The sequence below is a fragment of the Oncorhynchus gorbuscha genome, linkage group LG01 (genome assembly GCF_021184085.1).
Source record: "Oncorhynchus gorbuscha isolate QuinsamMale2020 ecotype Even-year linkage group LG01, OgorEven_v1.0, whole genome shotgun sequence".
In the NCBI taxonomy this organism is placed as follows: Eukaryota; Metazoa; Chordata; class Actinopteri; order Salmoniformes; family Salmonidae; genus Oncorhynchus; species Oncorhynchus gorbuscha.
The window spans coordinates 56,824,575-56,847,226 of NC_060173.1; the positions used below are offsets into that span (position 1 = coordinate 56,824,575).

General features: G+C 39.7%; 1 protein-coding gene across 1 annotated transcript in view; it reads left to right on the plus strand.

Annotated features, from left to right (window-relative positions):
- The window catches only part of lingo1a (leucine rich repeat and Ig domain containing 1a), a 53,762-nt gene extending 48,727 nt beyond the window's left edge, over window positions 1-5,035 (plus strand). Inside the window, exon 2 of the mRNA XM_046357424.1 lies at window positions 2,560-5,035. Coding sequence (XP_046213380.1) covers window positions 2,572-4,404 — 1,833 coding nt within the window. The 5' untranslated portion in view covers window positions 2,560-2,571 and the 3' untranslated portion in view covers window positions 4,405-5,035. The remainder of the gene's footprint in view (window positions 1-2,559) is intronic.
- The last annotated feature ends 17,617 nt before the right edge of the window (window positions 5,036-22,652 follow it).

The following is a 22,652-nucleotide window of genomic DNA, read 5'->3' on the forward strand; positions in this document are numbered from 1 at the left end:
GCCCCCTAGTTACAAGAAGTTTTAACAAACCAGACATCTGGTGATGTCATCAGGCAGTTCAAAACTCCATCTCACCAAAACAGGAAAAATTTCAGGCGGCCTTTTCAAACAGCTCTTACACTAAAAGGGTATTATTGTCATTTTCACAATTTCACAGCATTAATCCAAACTCATAGTGTGGAAATATATACAAGACACAGAAAAATCACATTTCTGACTGTACTGGGCCTTTAATCCAACTTTTTCAATAAATACGCAAGTATGGCTCTTTGCATAAAAATGGAAAGTATAATTATAAAATCAATTATTAATGACATTGTTAGTAATAATAATAAAAAATAAAGGGACTTATAGTGCTTTTCAAGGACCCAAAGTCGCTTTAAAATTGAAGAAATATAAAAATCACACTAAACAAAACCATGAATGAAGAGAGGGTGGCTCAAGGAAGGGAAAGAGTATAATGTATCAGTGTATGGAGAGGTTAGGGTTGGGATTTGGATATGAACCCGATTTAGAGTAAGGTGTGGGATCGGGGTTAGTGGAGGGGGAAAACACTGACGGATAAGATAGAAATTAAATATTGTTTGTTATTACGATTTTAAGACCAGTATCTATCTTTCTGAAGCCACCGCCCTGGCTCTGCATGGTCTATATTGTATTGTAAAAGATTGCTCCAGCTGAATGTTAGCCATAGCACATACATCAGACTTGACACCATTTGTCTTTGATTGCTACTGCTGCCCCACTCCCCACTCTGTTTTAACTCACACAGCACATTCACGCTGGAAATACAGGGTGAAGAAGAAAAAAATACATATTTTATGCTAGCGGTACACTCTAAAGATGTGCTCAGCATACGTGTCTCTGAAACCGCATGAATTGGATAACCTTCTCAATATTGGTTAATTCAAGCTGCACCTGGCCCCTTTTGAAATGCCATCACTTAATACTAGGGAGCTCGCAATGACTGATTGATCTTGAGCAAGCATGCAAGCCATACACACAGTGGTGTAATGGTGCCTGAAGAATTCCCCCCCCCAAAAAATCTAAATGCCCCGCCCGACGAAGGAAAAAAATATATGAAAAACAGTGACATACACTCTGAACGACCTAAAATTATAAATCCCGTATTGGTATTTCACAGTCAGGCCAACCCAAGCTGTACTGTGCAAGGTAGCCTAGTGGTTTTAGCATTGGGCCAGGAACCAAAAGGTTGCTAAATCGAATCCCCCGAGCTGTCGTTCTGCCCCTGAACAAGGCAGTTAACCCACTGTTCCTAGGCCGTCATTGTAAGTAAGAATTTGTTCTTAACCGACTTGCCCTAGTTCAATAAAGGTTCAAATAAAAATAAATAAAATTATTGTTTGAAACCAGGACATTTTACTTCATATTATGAGGTATGTCTCACCTTACTTGAAAGTAGCCTATAGACAAAATCCCACCACAGAAATGTGAAGGCAATAAAACAATTTATGAAGACTTACTCATATGCTTTATCCTGTTCTATTGATTTTCTTTCAATTTTCTTTCATTTTCTATTAAGAAAATACATTATCTTGGTCATATTAGCAACCCATGATAATTGTTGCATATTTAAACCCCCCCCCCTCTTTCTACATTTCCCGTGGATATATCCATCTCTGTCCATGCACATTTTAGAACGCCCTTTTCCTGCTAATTTAATTTGAGAACATTCACGCGAAGGTCCATTGCCCCATCTAAAATGTGAAGAATTAATAGTACATCAACATTTTAAGCTAAGCATTCGGATTTGTTCCATCAGCCTTATTAATTGAAACGGCAGTGGAGATTTAAGAAGTGAGTATACGCAATGCCCACTGAAAAATAAGTGGGTATACGGCGCACACACACAAAACATAACCAGGCAGCATTACACCCGAAATGCCAGGAATTGATTCAAATTCTTTGTGATACATCTACTGTCTGTCCGAGCTCAACATTTCCTCTTATGGATCATGAATGAGTCTAATATGGTGCGGATGTAACCATTGCATGCAAATCCTTCAGCTAACACTGTTCCATCAGTTCACAGGAGCCTCCTGCATCTGAAATGCCTTTGAAGCTCTGTGTAGAGTAGTGAGCATTGCATGATTCATATATGTCAGTTTTCTCCATTATGCAAATACATACCTTATTGCTAGTAACCCCTCACCCCCATTCCTATTTCCTTTGTGCCATTAATATTGCAGCAAATCTTTTACACTCAATTTCAAATTGTGTCACATGAGGATGGCATCGCTTTACATTTGATTGCTTTTCATTGTTGGCGTCAAAATGCCTGGCAGAGAATAGTAGTCACTATTTTTCAAAAGAGAACAAACAGTATAATATGTTTTCATAGGACACTGCTTTTCCCACACTTCAAAGCATTTTATATGCAGCAATACTGCAGAATGTGGCTTCAAAACACAATACAAAAGTGATCTCACTTTTCACCTATTTTAATTATAAGGAAATAGCCCGGTGTTAATTTAGAGTATCTAATCAGTGATTGTTTTTCTAACATGTCCTTTCTCTGTCTCTCTTGTGTCTCCATAGGTAACCGATAGGATGGGGGCCAGGGAAGCGAGTGGGCACAGCTACCTGGTGGCTTGCTGGCAGCCCATTCTGATTCTGATGCTGGGCACCGTACTGTCCGGTTCCACCACAGGTTGCCCGTCCCGCTGTGAGTGCAATGCCCAGGAGCGCTCAGTCATATGCCACCGCAAGAAGCTTATGTCCGTCCCTGAGGGCATCCCCACAGAAACGCGGCTGCTCGACCTCAGCAAGAACCGCATCAAGACCATCAACATGGATGAGTTCGCAACCTACCCCAACCTGGAGGAGCTGGAGCTCAACGAAAACACCATCTCCGCTATTGAGCCCGGTGCCTTCAACAACCTGTACGGCCTCCGGACATTGGGGCTGCGCAGCAACAAGCTCAAACTCATCCAGCTGGGTGTGTTCACGGGCCTCAGCAACCTCACCCAGTTGGACATCAGTGAGAACAAGATAGTCATCCTGCTGGACTATATGTTCCAAGACCTGTACAACCTGCGCTCCATGGAGGTGGGCGACAATGACTTGGTATTCATCTCCCACCGGGCCTTCCATGGTCTCAGCAGCCTGGAGCAGCTGACTTTGGAAAAGTGCAACCTGACCTCGGTGCCCACCGAGGCCTTCACCCACCTTCACAGTTTGATCTTTCTCAGGCTGCGCCACCTCAACATCTATGTTATTAAGGATTACTCCTTCAAAAGACTGTACCGGCTGAAAGTGCTGGAGATCGCCAACTGGCCCTACCTGGACACCATGACCTCCAATTGCCTCTATGGACTGAACCTCACCTCGCTGACCATCACCAATGGCAACCTGACCTCCATCCCATACGTGGCTCTCCGGCACTTGGTCTACCTACGGTTTCTGAATCTGTCCTATAACCCCATCCACACCATTGAGGGGAATAAACTCCATGACCTTCTGAGGCTCCAGGAGTTTCACCTGGTTGGGGGCAGGCTGGCTATGATCGAGCCCTACTCGTTCCGGGGCCTAAACTATCTGAAGATCTTCAATGTGTCTGGCAATGCCTTGAGCACCTTGGAGGAGTCTGCGTTCCACTCGGTAGGCAATCTGGAGACTCTGGCGCTTTACGATAACCCCTTGGCATGTGACTGCCGGCTGCTGTGGGTGTTCCGGAGACGCTGGAGGCTCAACTTCAACCGGCAGCAACCCACCTGCGCTTCACCTGAGTTCGTACAGGGAAAAGAGTTTAAAGATTTCCCGGACGTCCTGCAGCCCAACTACTTCACGTGTCGCAAGTCCAGGATCCGGGACCGCAAGGCGCAGCAGAAATTTGTGGACGAGGGAACTACTATTCATTTTGTATGCCAGGCGGACGGTGATCCCGCCCCAGTCATCATGTGGCTCTCACCCCAGAAGCAGTTCATCACGACCAAAACCATCGGACGGCTCACAGTATTCCCAGATGGCACCCTTGAGGTGCGCTACGCGCAGATTCAGGATAATGGAACGTATGTGTGTATAGCCAGCAACGCCGGTGGCAATGACACATCTCTCGCCCACCTGCACGTCCATAGCTACTCTCCAGACTGGCCTCACCAACCCAACAAGACCTTTGCATTCATCTCCAACCAGCCCAATGAGAATGGTGGAAATGGGACGCGAACCAACGTCCCGTTCCCCTTCGACATCAAGACCTTAATCATCGCCACCACTATGGGTTTCATATCTTTCCTTGGTGTCGTCCTGTTTTGTCTGGTGCTACTCTTTCTGTGGAGTAGAGGTAAAGGGGCCACAAAGCACAACATAGAGATTGAGTATGTGCCACGCAAGTCAGACGCTGGGATGAGCAGCAGCAACGCAGACGCCCCCTCGCAAGTTTAACATGAAAATGATTTAACGGGACCTAGGGAGCAAACAGACTCTTAACTTGAAATTGTAAAAAAAAAAAACGTCAAATCCTCCCTTACAAATCTGTGGATCCTGGGATGTAATCATGAAGTAATCTGTTTTCCCTGACTTAACTGTTGGAGATGGAGAGAGAAGTTCCTTGCTTTCGTAATATGTTGAGTATATGAGGGGGATGATAGCAAAGCAGACGCTCCACAGCGTTGGCAATTTCTGCAAGGCCTTTAGGTACGTTTGTTCGAAAGCTAATTTTGTTGTGTGCGATTCATATTCTTGTGGATTTATATTGGGAAGAAATTATAGAAAAAAAAGAGATGAACCCTTCTCTATGTATGTAATAACCTGCCTTCACTGTCCTTTTGCCTGTGTTCTTAGTTTATAGATTTTTTACAGGAATTGAAATATTTGTTTACCAAAATGTTAAGAGTAGATTGTATGGGTTGATGAGCACATTTAAACAATCCCTTCTGGTACCTTGTCAGTCAGAATATACAGTACCAGTCAAAGGTTTGGACACACCTACTCATTCAAGGGTCTTTCTTTATTTTTACAATTTTCTACGTTGTAGAGTAATAATGAAGACAATAAAAATAACACATATGAAATAACACAAATAACACATATGGAATCATGTAGTAACCAAAAAAAAGTGTTAAACAAATCAAACTATAGTTTAGATTTTAGATTCTTCAAAGTAGCCACCCTTTGCCTTAATGACAGCGTACCACACTATTTTCATTCTCTCAACCAGCGTCACCTGGAATACTTTTCCAACAGTCTTGAAGGAGTTCCACATATGCAGAGCACTTGTTGGCTGCTTTTCCTTCACTCTGCTGTACAACTCATCCCAAACCATCTCAATTGGGTTATGGTTGGGTGATTGTGGAGACCAGGTCATCTTGATGCAGCATTCCATCACTCTCCTTCTTGGTCAAATAGCCCTTACACAGCCTGGAAGTGTTTTGGGTCATTGTCCTGTTGAAAAACAAATGATAGTCCCACAAAGCACAAACCAGACGGGATGGCGTATCACTGCAGGATGCTGTGGTAGCCATGCTGTTTAAGTGTAAATAAATCAATGACAGTGTCACCAGCAAAGCACCCCAATACCATCACAACTCCTCCATGCTTCACGGTGGGAACCACACATGCAGAGATTATCCGTTCACCTACTCTGCATCTCACAAAGACATGGCTGTTGGAACCAAAAATCTCCAATTTGGACTCATCAGAGCAAAGGACAGATTTGCACCAGTCTAATGTCCATTACTCATGTTTCTTGGCTCAATCATGTCTCTTCTTCTTATTGGTGTTCTTTAGTAGTGGTTTCTTTGCAGAAATTCGACCATGAAGGCCTGATTCTCGCCATCTCTTCTGAACAGTAGATGTTGAGATGTGTCTGTTACTTGAACTCTGTGAAGCATTTATTTGGGCTGCTATGTCTGAGGCTGGTAACTCTAATGAAGTTATCCTCTGCAGCAGAGGTAACTCTGGGTCTTCCTTTCTTGTGGCGGTCCTCATGCGACCAAAGTTCTTGAAATTTTCCAGGTTGACTGACCTTCATGTCTTAAAGTAATGATGGACTGTTGTTTCTCTTTGTTTATTTGAGCTGTTCTTAGCATAATATGGACTTGGTCTTTTACCTAATAGGGCTATAATATATGCCATTTTGCCATTTTAGCAGACGCTAAAACGGCAAATCCAAAGGCTATCTTCTTTTAACAAGGCACACTTGTTAATTGAAATGCATTCCAGGTGACTACTTCATGAAGCTGATTGAGAGAATGCCAAGAGTGCAAAGGTATCTTCAAGGCAAAAGGTGGCTACTTTGAAGAATCTCAAATATAAAATAATTTTGATTTGTTTAACACTTTTTCTGGTTAATACATAGTTTTGATGTCTTCACTAATATTCTACAATGTAGAAAATAGTAAAATTAAGGAAACCCTTGAATGAGTAGGTATGTCCAAACTTCTGACTGGTGTATATATACATATACATACACACACACGGAACATATATATATGTATGTGTGTATATATGTGTTCTATATCTCGTCCATATCATTCACTACAGTCGTGGCCAAAAGTTTTGAGAATTACAGAAATATTAATTTCCACAGAGTTTGCTGTTTCAGTGTCTTTAGATATTTTTGTCAGTTTTTACTATGGAATACTGAAGTATAGTTACAAGTATTTCATAAGTGTCAAAGCCTTTTATTGACAATTGCATGAAGTTGATGCAGAGTCAATATTTGTAGTGTTGACCCTTCTTTTTCAAGTCCTCTGCAATCTTGTGGCAGGGCTGAGATGCAGTGGAAATGTTTTTGGGGGATTGAGGGACTTTGCAATTAATTGCAATTCATCTGATCACTGTTCATAACATTCTGGAGTATATGCAAATTGACATCATACAAGCTGAGGCAGTAGACTTTGTGAAAATTTATATTTGTGTCATTCTCAAAACTTTTGGCTACGACTGTACACTTTACATGAAGTTGTTTTCATACCTGTGGAGCGCAATGTAATTCCTCTCGTAAACACATTGTGTTTAGTGGAGTAACAATGTTACAGAATTATTTAGTAATTGCATTGTAATGGTATAGTATTTGAGTTACTGTTTCTGAGTCTACTCTTTATTGTGTCATAACAAACAATGCACAATTCCATTACTATGCATTTACAAAGCAAAGATAACTTTTTACAATTACTATAACATGTTACTAAAATAGCAACTTAATTTAAACTGTTACCAGGGGAGTTTCAAATACGTAATTTTGTTGGCATAGTTTTATTGTATATAAGGTTAGCTGAGTCATTGTTCTATAGCGGCTTTTGGTTCGAACATGGTTCTTCTCAAAACCCCTCTAAATGTAATTAATTCATTTATCAAGATTAGATATCATTATCTCTGTTTTCTTGTGCTAGACACTGTGGCACACAATGTTTATTGGCCATAAACATTGCATTATTTTATCATATTTCATCAAATATAATGATAACATACAGTGCATTCACTCCCCTTAACTTTCTCCACATTTTGTTGTGACAGCCTGAATATAAAATGGTCACTGATCTACACATAATACCACATAATGTCAAATACAAATGATTTAAAATTGAAAAAGGTATTAAATCCCTTTATGGCAAGCCTAAATAAGTTCAGGAGTAAACATTTGCTTAATAAATTGCATGCACTCACTCTGTGTGCAATAATAGTGGTTAACATGATTTGTTAATAACTATCCCATCTCTACCCCACACATGCAATTGTCTGTAAGGTCCCTTAGTCGAGCAGTGAATTTCAAGCACAGATTTAACCACAAAGACCAGGGAAGTTTTCCAATGCCTGACAAAGGAACGGAACAGATTGGTAAATATAATGAAGCAGACACTGAATATCCATTTGAGCATGGTGAAGCTGTTTATTAGGCTTTGGATTGTGTATGAATACACCCAGGTACTACAAAAATACAGGCTTCCTTCCGAACTGAGTTGCCGGAGAGAAAGAAAAACGCTCAGGGATTTCACCATGAGGCCATGGTGATTATAAAACAGTAACAGAGTTTAATGGCTGTGATATGACAAGCCTGAGGATGGCTCAACAACATTGTGGTTACTTCAAAATACTAACCTAAATGACAGAGTGAAAAGAACAATGCCTGTACAGAATAAAACAATATTCCAAAACATGCATCCTGTTTGCAACAACTGCAAAATTTTGCAGAAAATGTGGCATAGGAATTCCATTTTTGTCCTGAATCACTGGGTACCATTCTCAATATTTTCAATCGTGGGGGTGGCTGCATCATAATATGGGTATGCTTGTCGTCATAAAAATAAAAGGAATGTAGCTAAGCACAGGCACAATCCTAGAGGAAAACCTGGTTCTGTCTGCTTTCTATCATACACTTAGAAACTAGTTCACCTTTCAGCAGAACAATAAACTTAAAACATAAAACCAAGTCTATACGAGTTGCTTACCAAGATGACATTGAATGTTCCTGAGTGGCGTACTTAGAGTTTTGACTTAAATCTGCCTCAAAATCTATGGCAAGACTTGACAAATCTGTCTAGCAATGATCAACAACCAACTTGACAGAGCTTGAAGAATTTTCAAAAGAATATGTGCAAATATTCCACAATCCAGGTATGCAAAGCTCTTAGACTTACTAATACATCTTGATTAGATAAGTTTGGGTGTTTTCATTTTCATTAGTAAATTGTATTTATTTTTGTGTAGATTGATGGGGGGAAAAATGTAAAAGCCAATTAAATCCATTTAAACCCTACTTTGTAACACAACAAAATGTCGAAAAAGTCTAGGGGCGTAAATACTTTCTGAAGGCACAGTAATTGTATTATATTATCTATTTATTTTTGTTTTTCTCTGGGGAGCTAAAATCAGCCTAATCGAAAATGTGGTGTTTTTAAACATAGTCTATATGCAAACAATGAACAATGACACAAATAACAGAAATGACACATTATACACACACACACTTCTCTCTGTTCAGAAGATAATCCAGCAAAAAAATGTTTGGATGCTACTGTTGATTACACTCTATATGACAACAACTGATGGTATATTCCATTGCATATTATTGCATGAATACCTTGGTATCTGTTTATCTGCTGCCTTTTGAATTATGTTACAGTGCACTCTAAAGAGTCTTACATAATGGGCTTATGTTGTGCTTAACATTTTTATGGAGAATAAAAGTTGGGATGCTCTACTTTGTTATTAATGTGCTCAGCAACCTGTAAAACACTTAATCCCATGTTAGGGAGCTTTGGTTGTCAGAAATATTATTGTTTGAATTTCTCGACCCTCTGCAACCACACCCCCATACAAAGATTCCTTTGCAGGTTTATTTTACTCTATGATATCCCAAAAAAGGGTGTAAAGAATTTTTTAAAAGTAACTTCCTGCTGATCCTCCTGGATATACAGTATGTGTAATGAATGCCCTTATCTTTTCAACTACACACTGTGGACAGCTGGGCTTTGCGGATATGTGCAGGATAAAGGCTATGTTATTGATGATGGATGACATTCCAGACAACAACACACAGTAACGGGTTGGAAGTATGGACTGAATATGCAGATGGTGCATCGACACAGATGGTTTCACCCATGGAGTGGTCTGAAGCAAGCAGCTTTGGAGTAATCCGTTTTGCTGAAAACCATGGTTCCCTCCCTGGCTGATTATGAATGCTCGCTTTGTTCAAAGTGTGGCAACTGTACTTAGTCTTTTGGTCCCGGTCGAGTCAGAGATTCATGGGAACCTCATTTCTTTCTCTCGTTCCTTTTTTTTTATTTTGACCCAGGACTATGTTGAACATGTAGTCCCAGCCAACTTTATATGAAAATATATTTAAAAATCCATGAAAAAAATCCATTAAAATTGTTCTGTGCAATAAAGGTAATATGCAGATTTTTTTTTTATGTAAGTTTTTTTCTTGATGTTAAATTGTTGAAAATATGGTATGTTGTATTAAACAATCTATGGAGTTTTTTAAACAGATAATAGTCCTATCTTGATTTAAAACTCAAAGCATGTATTTATTTCTAACTACCACTAAAAATGTAAGAAAAGGACTTTCAGATCTGGCAGATGTGGATTACCAAGAGGGGTTGGGGGTTTTGCTTTCTACTCCTCATTATAGCCAATTAGCTATACTGTAGCAGGGATATTCAGATGCTTTAAAGCTAGCTAATTTCCTGTTTACAGGGAAGCATAATCCTTGCTATGCTTCCTGCCCCCTTGAATGTTAATCATTCTCTATCACTAATAGATCAAGGACCATGGAATATTAAGAAAATTAGACATTAAAGCCACAATCCTGTATTTGCTTTACATCCAAATGGCAGCCCTGGACTTTGTTTTCTATGAGGTCTATGCAGGATAAGGCTGGAGACATTTTTAAATGAAGAGTTATACTAGGCATATGAGAGGCATATTTTCAGGGTAATGTTCAAGAATCAATGCGTTAATTTAAATTACTATTGAATGGCAGTAAATATTGCAGATTGTACCGTTTTAATGTTAGAAATTGCTATTATATTGCTACCCTTCTACGCTTGTGTTTATCAAGTTTTTCTTGAAGCACACAATCCGTATTCCCCTTTTGAACCAAAGGATAACTCTGAAACACAAACTTGTAAGGGATAAAATATACTTGTGATTTTCCTACAATTGTCTCAATGAACTAGACCAACTAGTGATACACTAACAAAAGAGCAGAAAATAGGAATTTACCTCTGGTTACAGTATCCCAGAGTAACACAATGTTTAGATAGATAAATGCATGTCATCAGATTCATATGTACAGTTGTAGTTGGAAGTTTACATACACTTAGGTTGGAGTCATTAAAATGTATCTTTCAACCACTCCACAATTTTCTTGTTAACAAACTATAGTTTTGGCAAGTCGGTTAGGACATGACACAAGTCATTTTTCTAACAAGACAGCTCATTTCACGTATAATTCATTGTATCACAATTCCAGTGGGTAAGAAGTTAACATACACTAATTAGACTATGCCTTTAAACAGCTTGGAAAATTCCAGATAATGATGTCAAGGCTTTAGAAGCTTCTGATAGGCTAATTGACATCATTTGAGTCAATTGGAAGTGTACCTGTGGATGTATTTCAAGGCCTACCTTCAATCTCAGTGCCTCTTTGCTTGACATCATGGGAAAATCAAAAGAAATCAGCCAAGACCTCAGAAAAAAAAATCGTAGACCTCCACAAGTCTTGTCCATCTTTGGGAGCAATTTCCAAATGCCTGAAGGTACCACATTCATCTGTACGCAAGTATAAACACCATGGGACTATGCAGCTGTCATACAGCTCAGGAAGGAGACGCGTTCTGTCTCCTAGAGATGAACGTACATTGGTGCGAAAAGTGCAAATCAATCCCAGAACAACAGCAACTGACCTTGTGAAGATGGTACAAAATTATCTATATCCACAGTAAAACGAGTCCTATATTGAAATAACCTGAAAGGTCGCTCAGCAAGGAAGAAGCCACTTCTCCAAAACCACCATAAAAAATGCCAGACTACAGTTTGCAACTACACGTGGGGACAAAGATCACACTTTGTGTAGAAATGTCCTCTGGTCTGATGAAACAAAAATGTAACTGTTTGGCCATAATGACCATCATTATGTTTGGAGGAAAAAGGGGGAGGCTTGCAAGCCGAAGAAAACCATCCCAACCATGAAGCACAGGGGTGGCAGCATCATGTTGCGGGGGGGGGGTGCTTTGCTGCAGGAGGGACTGGTGTACTTCACAAAATAGATTGCATCGTGTGGAAGGATAATTATGTGGATATATTGAAGCAACATCTCAAGACATCAGTCAAGAAGATAAAGCTTGGTAAGCAAATGGGTCTTCCAAATGAACAATGACCCCAAGCATACTTCGAAAGTTGTGGCAAAATGGCTTAAGGACAACAAAGTCAAGGTACTGGAGTGGCCATCACAAAGCCCTGACCTGAATGGGCCAAAATTCACCCAACTTATTGTGGGAAGCTTGTGGAAGGGCTACCCGAAACGTTTGACCAATGCTAAACAATTTAAAGGTAATGCTACCAAATACTAATTGAGTGTATGTAAACTTCTAACCCACTGGTAATGTGATTAAATAAATAAAAGCTGAAATAAATCACTCAACTATTATTCTGACATTTCATATTCTTAATATAAAGTGGTGATCCTAAATGACTTAAGACTGAGATCAAATTGATTTGGCGAAGGTGGATGTAAACTTCCGACTTCAACTGTATATGTAGAATCTTGAACTCATGGCAGGTTTGCCATGGCTCCACATAGCATTACCATATCAAAAATCCCATGTGGCCATATGTGTCTGTGATGATTCAATTTAACATGGCTGACATATATAGCTTTATTTTTCATACTGTCAGGAACAGTGGGCTGTGCCCGACTACACAAGCTGCAATGAGTAAACGTTGAAGTTTCAGATGCTTTTACTTTAGCGTCTATTGTCTAGGCACGAGAGTGGTTAAAGAGTCCGTAACTCTCCTTAATGATGATGATTCTGTGGAAGGCGCACGAAACACAGTGGGAGGGTAAGCACGTTGTCCCATCCTAACTGCTGCATTTGAGTGAGGTCCAGCCTGCCCCTTTGTGCCAGTAAATTGATTAGGGAATGCCTTGCAGGTGTGCTGATTGGTAATCCTGCACAGGTGCTTTGGGTGAGCAGAGCTGTGGCGCTGTCTTCGGCTGGCCTAGGTCTGAAGGTTGCGCAGCCTTCCACAGCGCTGAACTGAGTTCCGCTGTCCATGATGCTGAAATGAGCGCACCTGTCTACTGTGCTGTGCTGGCTCTGTCCATGGTGCTGCACTGGGAGTCTTTCCGCAACACCTATGCCCATGCCTCTCACGGTGCCACACATACAAATCTGCATATGGAAGCATCCACACCTTTGATCCACTTACATGTTACCTCACATTGCTGTCATCATAGCCTCAGATTCCAGGCCTAGCTCAAGTTGTTCTCAAGAGCCTTTGGAAGTTTATATTGGAAAAGTAGGTATGAGTGGAGCGCTGATTTCAAGAGGCTGCTGGATGATTGGCTGTAAGTAGACACAGTATTTTAAAACAACTACCCCTTCCATCCATCTTCAGAAGCGCAAATTAATTAATTATTATCTCATTTACGGTGCTTGCACTTCTAGCAGTCTATAGTTTTTTAATTGATATTTCAGAAATTGTTTTTATTTAATGTCTTATATAATTTGGTTGTAATGACACTATCCCATGTGGGGACCATTGAAAATGATTGGCTTTTGGTTTCAAATGTCTACCTATATTTCTATGTGCCTTTTCCAATTGTTGGAAGGGGAGGACAGCTTGGATACCCTCCACCTTCGTTTAGTCTTGTTCTGACAAGAACATCCACAGGCTTTCATACAAAATTTGAGGTAAAAGCATGGTAGAGGCTACTGTCATCATAACATTCTGTAATTTACTGTATTTTCAGACAGTTTTGAAAACAGTGCTTCAAAATGCTGTTACTTTACATTAAATCAGTTTATTCAACTAAGTCTGGTTTATTCAACTAAACTAGCTATTGATCCTACCCATTGAGTCCCATTGTTTTGACCCCGATTCTTTGAACTGTTTAAAAATAACTAACATGTCAAATAGACTGTACTGTCAGGCTCTTACATTTACATTACATTTTAGTAATTTAGCTGCTCTTATCCAGAGTGACTTACAGTTATTGCATTCATCTTAAGATAGCTAGGTGGGTAAACTACATACTGTATCACAGACATAGTAAGTACATTTTTCCTCAATAACGTAGCTATCATTATTTAAGATACTCTTTGAAGAGGTAGGGTTTAAGATGTTTTTGGAAGATCGGGGTGCCAGGACAGAGAAGAGCTTGGACTGGGTTGAGCAGGGCCAAGAGACCAGAGGTGGCAGAATGGAGTACTTGGGTTGTATATTGTTTGAGAATAGCCTGAAGGTTGGGAGGGTTCCTCTTCATCCAAAATGAGTATGGTATACTTCAGCTTGAGATTGCATTGAGTATGTTTACTGTAGATCTGAAATGTTTACTTTAGATCTATATACATAATCGCCTCCATCTCAAGGACATTATACGATCTGAGATGCATGTAAGTCATACAGTCATTTTAGGGTAGGGTTTAAGATGTTTTTGGAAGATCGGGGTGCCAGGACAGAGAAGAGCTTGGACTGGGTTGAGCAGGGCCAAGAGACCAGAGGTGGCAGAATGGAGTACTTGGGTTGTATATTGTTTGAGAATAGCCTGAAGGTTGGGAGGGTTCCTCTTCATCCAAAATGAGTATGGTATACTTCAGCTTGAGATTGCATTGAGTATGTTTACTGTAGATCTGAAATGTTTACTTTAGGTCTATATACATAATCGCCTCCATCTCAAGGACATTACACGATCTGAGATGCATGTAAGTCATACAGTCATTTTTTTTAATGTAAGTTAATAGTTGCTTTTTAGCATTTCAGGGCCATTTAGCATACCACAATATAATCCCAAGTTCTACATTATCACTACATATTTACCACAGATTCCAATAGTCAATTACATCATGTGATCATGTGAAAATATACATCTCAATGCACTGAGATATCACATTCACTACACATGAGCAGCACTCGACAAAACGAGAGCAAGAGGGAATAAGATGATTATAGGAATCTTATGGGCTCAAACATTTTAGGGTTTGATATCACTTCTTTTAGACTTGCAGCAAATGTTATTGCTTTTATATTTAAAAACAGAGCAGAGGACTCCCATTAATCAAATAAACTATGACTAACACAGTGAGTACACATAATAGACCTGAAGTACTTTACTGTTGTAGTAGCTGAAATACATTAATGACAAGATCATGGAAACTGGAAAACTATAGACGATGGCTGTACCCACTGAAATCTATGACCCTTACTGTGGAGAGGTTAGAGTTGGCTATCTGCCATACAGGCATGGCAAGAGCTGTGTGGTAAGTACCTGTTAAATATTGCTGCAGGGGCATTGTTTTACTGATATAAAGTGAGCTCCAAAAGTATTTGGACAGGGACACATTTTTTGTTGTTTTGGCTCTGTACTCCAGCACTGGATTTTAAATTATACAATGACTATGAAGTTAAAGTGCAGACTGTCAGCTTTAATTTTAAATTACAGCATTTTTTGTACATAGTCCCCTATTATAAGGGACCAAATTAACTTGTGTATTAAAGTAGTCAAAAATTAAGTATTTGGTCCCATATTCATAGATTATTTAGTGCCCAATAGTTTATGATAAATAATGTTTTATGTCATTTTGGAGTCTATTTGATTGTAAATAAGAATAGAATGTGTTTCTATACACTATTACATTAATGTGGGTGCTGCCATGATTACGGATAATCCTGAATGAATCGTGGATGATGAGTGAGAAAGATACAGAGGCATAAATATCATACCCCCACAACATGCGAACCTCCTGTGTTATTGTAGTGGTGAGAGGTAAGCATGTCTTTGGGGTATGATAAATGTGTCACTGATAAATATGTCACTCTCCCAGTACTTGTGGAGCTCAATGTATATCCTGGACCCCAATTAACTCCCTGACCCAACCCCAATCCCAGTGGTATGTTATTTGTACACTTTCCAGATGAAAATAGCTTCTTCTGTTTTTTTCACCCCCAATTACTATGCATGCCAAGAAAAGTAATGTTAAAAATGTAAAGCATTCTATTTTTTATAGTGTTTACAAAAGTGATCATTATTATTTTGGTTGTTAAAGTATGGATACTATCAGTGGAGAACTGTCAAGGCCTTCTATCCCTTCAGAGAAGGCCCAATGATTTCTAAAATAATTGTTCAATTAAAAAATATATATATATATCTTTTCAATATTATTTAAATTATATTTTGGAATATATTCTTCTTTTCAATGTCATTCTGATTCAATCTCTTCAGTTTGTGTTGGAAAGTACACCGGTATAACAACCTAATCATTATGAATCTTACATTTGATTAAAAAAGAACAGAAGCAAATAAGCCATTCAATTCATTGTTAACCAAATTCAACACTCTCTCATTGACCTCCATACAAAACCTCCTCACCTGGTGAGAGGGAAAAAACGCCCAGTTATCCCTGTCGCTTGGCTTCTTCCTCTCTGGTAGAAGGCATCTTCCATTCAACTGTATTAGAGCAGAATTTTGGAGTGACGGTGGAATCAACCAATCACATTTTTACAAAAATGTATGGAAACTTCCACCTTCTCAAAAGCCGACAGGTCACTGGGCAATAGCGAACAGTAGTTTTCCGACGGTTTATGCTAGCTAATTTTTGTTGTAGGATAGGTTGCGGCAGTGGCTGCAGTAGCAGATGCTATTGAAGAGGATGTTGATGCTAATTTCTTCGCTTAGCACTATTCAAGATTAACTTTCAAGTTAAGTTTCAAACGATCATCATCTGGTGAGTGGAACATGTTTTTTTATGGCAGCTCGCTTGCTGTAGCTATCTATAATAAAAAATAATGTGTTATGCATGTGAAACATTGTTGCATTTAATCTTTAGATGGTTACTTTGTGTGCAGAACATGATAACGATGTTTGCAATGGGAAGTAATAGTTGTACATTTCGATTTGGAAATGCTTAGCCTATCTATTCTGAACAAATATAAATGCAACATGCAACAATTTGAAAAATACAGTTCATAGAAGTAAATCAGTCAATTGAAGTAAATTCATTAGGCCCTAATCTATGAATTTCACATGACTGACTGTGGCTCCCAAGTGCCAAACTAAATAATAATATTTCATTTATTCCGTTCATACGGCAGCATATGAGGTGTCGGAGGGCATAGGCCCACCCACTTGGGAGCCAGGCTCATCCACTAGGGAGCCAGATCCAGCCAATCAGAATAGGTTTTTCCAAAAAAAGTGCTTTATTACAGACATATCGCCTCAGCACCCGCCTCTCCTCCTCAGACAATCCGGCAGGTGAAGAAGCCAAATGTGAAGGTCCTGGGCTGGCATGGTGAAACGTGGCCTGCGGTTGTGAGGCCAGCTGGATATACTGCCAAATTCTCTAAAACAACATTGTAGGCAGCTTATGTTAGAGAAATGAACCTTCAAATCTATGGCAACAGCTCTGTTGGACATTCCCAGTCTGCATGCAGATTGCACACTCCCTCAAAACTTGAGACATCTGTGGCATTGTGTTGCGTGACAAAACTGCACATTTTAGAGTGGCCTGTGTAACGATCAGCTTCTTGATATGCCACGCCTGTCAGGTGGATGGATTTTCTTGGCCATGCTCACTAACAGGGATGTAAACACATTTGAGAGAAAAAAAAGCTTTTTTGTGCATATGGAACATTTCTGTGATGTTGTATTTTAGGTCATGAAACATGGGAAACATTCAGTATAAAACCTAAAAAGGCTTCTCCAGCTGTCCCCATAGGATAACCCTTTTGAAGAACCCTTTTTGGTTCCGTGTAGAACCCTTTCCACAGAGGGTTCTTTCTACCTATCCTAGTCAATAGGCAGTATATTACAAGAGAACACCACTGGATAAAGCACCGTTGTCTGCGGATCAGCGACGTTCAATAAGACTAATATTTTATTTGACATGGAGTGCGCAGGTATTAGGGTCCCTTCAGCATCACAAGCTTGTCGAACTCCCATCCTTTGATGTCACTGTTGTCACTTTTGGTGATAGTGTGATATGGATGGCGTTAGGCTACCAAAGGTTGTGTAAGCAGTGTGGTTGTTGTTGCTGGTAACATTAGTGCCGGTGCTGTCTCTATGTTCTTTTTGATTTTTGAGTTTGGTACAACGCTTTGGGAAAATAAAATCAGGCCTAGGCCCAATAGCCACGGTTTGCCACTGGATACTATAGTATATGCTCAAATTAAGTATCAACTTATTTTAATTAAGGCACTGTAAATAGAAAGCTAAGCAGCCATTTGTGTATGAAGTAAATATGGGTAAATTAGTCTCCCAGAGAGACTCCAAATAGCATCATTCCCCTATGCGTTGCCTTTAAATATCCCCTCTCCACATCTAATCATCATGTGATCAGTGGAGGGAGTCACTCCATGGTGGGTGCCCTATTTATATCTACAACTAAATATTCAAATGCATTTTGAAGCAGTTTAGCATAGAGGTGAACGTTCGCACTCCCGTCTTTCCCGAAACTTTTAATCTTTCTGGGTCCAGGGGTTTATGTCTGGTGCAGCTTCCTAGGGAAACTCACACTCTGGATCTGAAATGACCTTAAGCTCTGTATAGTCCATGAACAAAAACAAAAAACCCATAACAGAGCAGCCCCTCTCGCTTTTCACTGCCTGCTTTTGTTCTTTCTTTTGGCCGAGTCAAAGATGACCAAGCCTAGCTCTGGGTTTCTGTCCAAAAAGTCTATCTGCCAAGGCCCATTTTGGCTGGGACATACCATAGCCTCTGTCTCGCTCTGGGCAATGCAATCTACCCTGTTCATTTATTTAAAACCCCCAATGAAAAGAAATGAGCTCCCAATTCGAAAAATGTGACAGCCAAAATTTTGCATCTGTCTGTCATTAAAACCTCCTTATTTGCCACTCGCTAAAATTGAGGCCTTGCTCATGGGCGGTTTACTAGTCCCTATGTTTGTTTTAACCTCACAAGATGCATTACTGTTGTGATTGGGACAGTTATTATCAAGGTAAATATGAGGCTGCCTATTGCGAACATAGAGGCACACCTCTCCCACCATTCTGTTCTATTTCTCGTTGCTTTATCTAAGGCCTGGATATGTCACGCCAAAATAATTGAGTGCTCGATTGTTTCACCTTGAAGTAGAACCACCCTCAAAATTATTTGGCTTCAGTCTACTTGCCTCAAGGACACCAGGCTGGGGAAATTAGATGGTGCAGCTGAGGCAGAGACGATGGGAGATATATTATGTGATTGGATGAAAACAGCACTGCAAGGACACTTCATTTGTCAGCATTGTTCCAAGATTTCTTTCTGCATGCGAGTGTGCGTTTCATTTTTCATTGTTTTGTCCGGCTTCTACCCAATATTTTCTGTTTGCCTGTCTGGGCAACTTCCAAGAGGACTGTCTTTTGTTGGTAAAGTTCAAGGTATCTTATTGTCAGTATGGTTTGATGATGATCAAGATGACAGTGCATAACTAAATACATATTTTATGATTATATCTTACAGTCAGTATAGCTAAAGGAAGGCTGAACTTCCTGATTTGGCCTCGTTTTTCATTTAGCTCATTATGAAATTCTGGCGGCCATGAATGTAGCCAAACGAGAGTTGTGTTAGGGGAGAGGTTGAATATGGGTGTTTAGCTCAGTGCAGATGTGGCCTGTAATCCATAGTCCCCCATGCCAAGGTAACCTGCCTAAATGACTATCGCCCCGTAGCACTCAAATCTATAGCCATGAAATGCTTTAAAAGGCTGGTCATGGCTCACATCAACACCATCATCCCAGACACTCTGGACTTATTCCAATTCGTATAGCACCCTAACAGATCCACACATGACACAATCTCTAATGCACTCCACACTGTCCTTACCCACCTGGACAAAAGGAATATCTCTGTAAGAATGCAGTGCTTGACTACAGCTCAACATTCAACACCGTAGTCACCTCCAAGCTCATCACCAAGCTCAGGACCCTGAACACATCCCTCTACAATTGGATCTTGGACTTCCAGATGGGCCACCCCTAGGCGGTGAGGGTAGGCGTCAACACATCCGCCACTCTGACCATCAACACGGGGACCCCTCACCGATATGTGCTTATTCCTCTCCTGTACTCCCACAACTGCGTGGCCATGCACGACTCCAACACGATCATCAAGTTTGCAGGACTGATCACTGACGACGATGCAGCAGCCTATAGAGAGCACTGCGCGAAAATGGTCCAGATCAGGGGATATCTTAACATGACACATTTTTGATATTCTAGAGAATTACAGACCTTTTCCAATGCATATTTGGAGTTTTGTGGATATGCACCGTATCCTGAAACATCTAGATTCATAATTTGTCTGTCAGACATACTGTATATGATATTGGGATCATTCCAATGATCAAGTATGGACATTTTCCTTTGGCCGGATATGGACTCATTTTATATCCTGAGAAATGTGATATCCTATTTTCTCTCCTCATGTTGACAAATACTGACTGTATACATATGTGTTTTCTCAGCACATTCAGGATATAAAGCTATATTGATTCCAGATATGCTTCTCTTGGCTGAGGTCCATATCTGAATCTCGCTATGCTGTAATAAGGACGATTTCTGATTTCTGATGTTTCAGCACCTACTCAATAATTGGACAAATATGTTATCCATATTTTCCTTTAGAGAACAAATCATTTTTGGATTCCCTCCGGATATTGACTCATTCAATGTCCTGAGATAGGCCTATGTGGACATCTTATTTTATATATATAATGACAAATACTGACAGTAGCCCCACATAGTATATTTTTTCAGCACATACAATGCATATGCGCACGACTAAGGTTCATATCGAGATTTGCAAATCCATTTCTATATGTTAAATAAGGACAATTTCTAATGCTTATTTGAGTTCTGTGGACATGCTCAACAATTGGACAAATATTACATCCATATTATTTTAGGCACTAGCTATAATTTTTGTATTCCCTCTGGATAAAGGTGTGGTGAAACCACAAGCTAAAAGCACTAACTGATAGACTTGCAACACGAATCACGTATTTTCTACTGTGGAGTTCAAACGGTCATTTATTTTATTTGAGCGTGACAAATGAGTGTGTAAATGGTGTGTGGTCGAACTGACAACTGGAGAAACAAAGAAGTGAGAAGCTCCACAGAAAATACTTCAAAGAAGTAAACACCAAAGTGAGTAGCTCATTGGAGATGTTTCATTTATCCTAGTAACTAGAATGAAGAACGTTAGCTAATGTGGCCAACAGCCATTTGAGCTAGCTAGCTAGGCTTGATAGGATGGTAACTTTAAAAGCTAACTTGTAGCCCAGCTAGCTAACACATAACAAATTCAAACCTCAAGGTGACGGCTAACATTTTAAAATGTTTAGGCATATTTTGTATTACTGGTTAATATAAGCTAGCTAGCTAACTAACTAGCAAATAACTAGTTGAAACTAGCCTTTCTCATCATAAATGAAGCAGGTAAAGTAGCAGGTAAAGTAGCTACCTTGTGGTAGAAATGATTTTCTTGCAATATTGACACAATGTTTATACAAGATTTATGCACTGACAGTTGAGTGGATCACAAACCAGCACTACCAAAAGTTTGGGTCCAGACTGTGAGGGACTGCCGTTGAAGGCCCAATCTAAATCCATCACAGCCATCATCCATAACAAACAGGGCAGGCTTGGGTATTGAGGGTGTGCAACTTCTATTTTCTGTTAAATAAAATAAAAATACATTTTTAGCAAAGATTGGCCTATGTTTGTTTCCTTCCTCTCCAGTAAGACTGAGGAAGGATGCATGTATCTTGCAGTGACAGGGTGTATTGATACACCATCCATACTGTAATTAATAACTTCACTATGCTCAAAGGGATATTACAATTCTGCTAAAAAATGTTTTACCTATCTACCAATGGGTGCCCTTCTTTGCGAGGCATTGAAAACCTGGTCTTTGTGGTTGAATCTGTGTTTGAAATTCACTGCTCAACTGTGGGACCGTACATATAATTGTATGAGTGGGGTACAAAGATGAGGTAGTTATAAAATATATAATGTTAAACACTATTATTGAACACAGAATGAGTCCATGCAACTTATGTGACTTGTTAAGCACATGTTTACTCCTGAACGTATTTAGGCGTGCCATAACAAAGGGGTTGAATACTCATTGATTCAAGATATTTCTGCTTTTCCTTTTTAATTACATTTAAAAAATCTAAAAACCCAATTCCACTGTGACATTATGGGGTATTGTGTATGCATCAGTGTCAAACAATTTCCATTTTAAATTCAGGCTGTAACACAACAAAATGTGGAAAAAGTCAAGGGGTGTGAATACTTTCTAAAGGCACTGTATGCACATCTTCGTCTGATTATACTACCTAATATTACACGTTAGCTTGATGTATTTAGCTAGCTATAGTATCATTCCTCTTTAATCTATGGTATCATAGCTAGCCTAGCTCACTAGCAATGTGAAAAAAAAGTGTATAACCGAAAGTAGCTACTAAATAGTTAACTAGCTAGTACCATCTATCTACTTAGCTAACGTACTCACCAACACCAGTCACAGAAGTGAACGTGACAGATGTAATCCATTCCTGGACATCTGACAATATTGTTGAAAAGATTTGAAGTTTGCACCAACTTTTTGGAAACACATTTTCACTCCTATTTCTGAAGTAAAATGTGCGTGTAAGGGGTGCGTACTGGCGGCAGAGAAGTCAGGCGCAGGAGAGCAAAAACTGATTTACAATGGTGCAGTTTAATAAACAAAACCACTGTAAACAGAACAATAAATCAATGGGCAAACAAAACGCGGTACACACCAGAATAACGTGCACAGGCACTACAATAACCAATTCCAGACAAGGACATGGGGGGGAAACAGAGGGTTAAATACTCAACATGTAATGATGGAATTAAAACCAGGTGTGTGGGAAGACAAGACAAAACAAATAGAAAATGAAAGGTGGATTGGCGATGGCTAGAAGACCGGTGACGTCGAC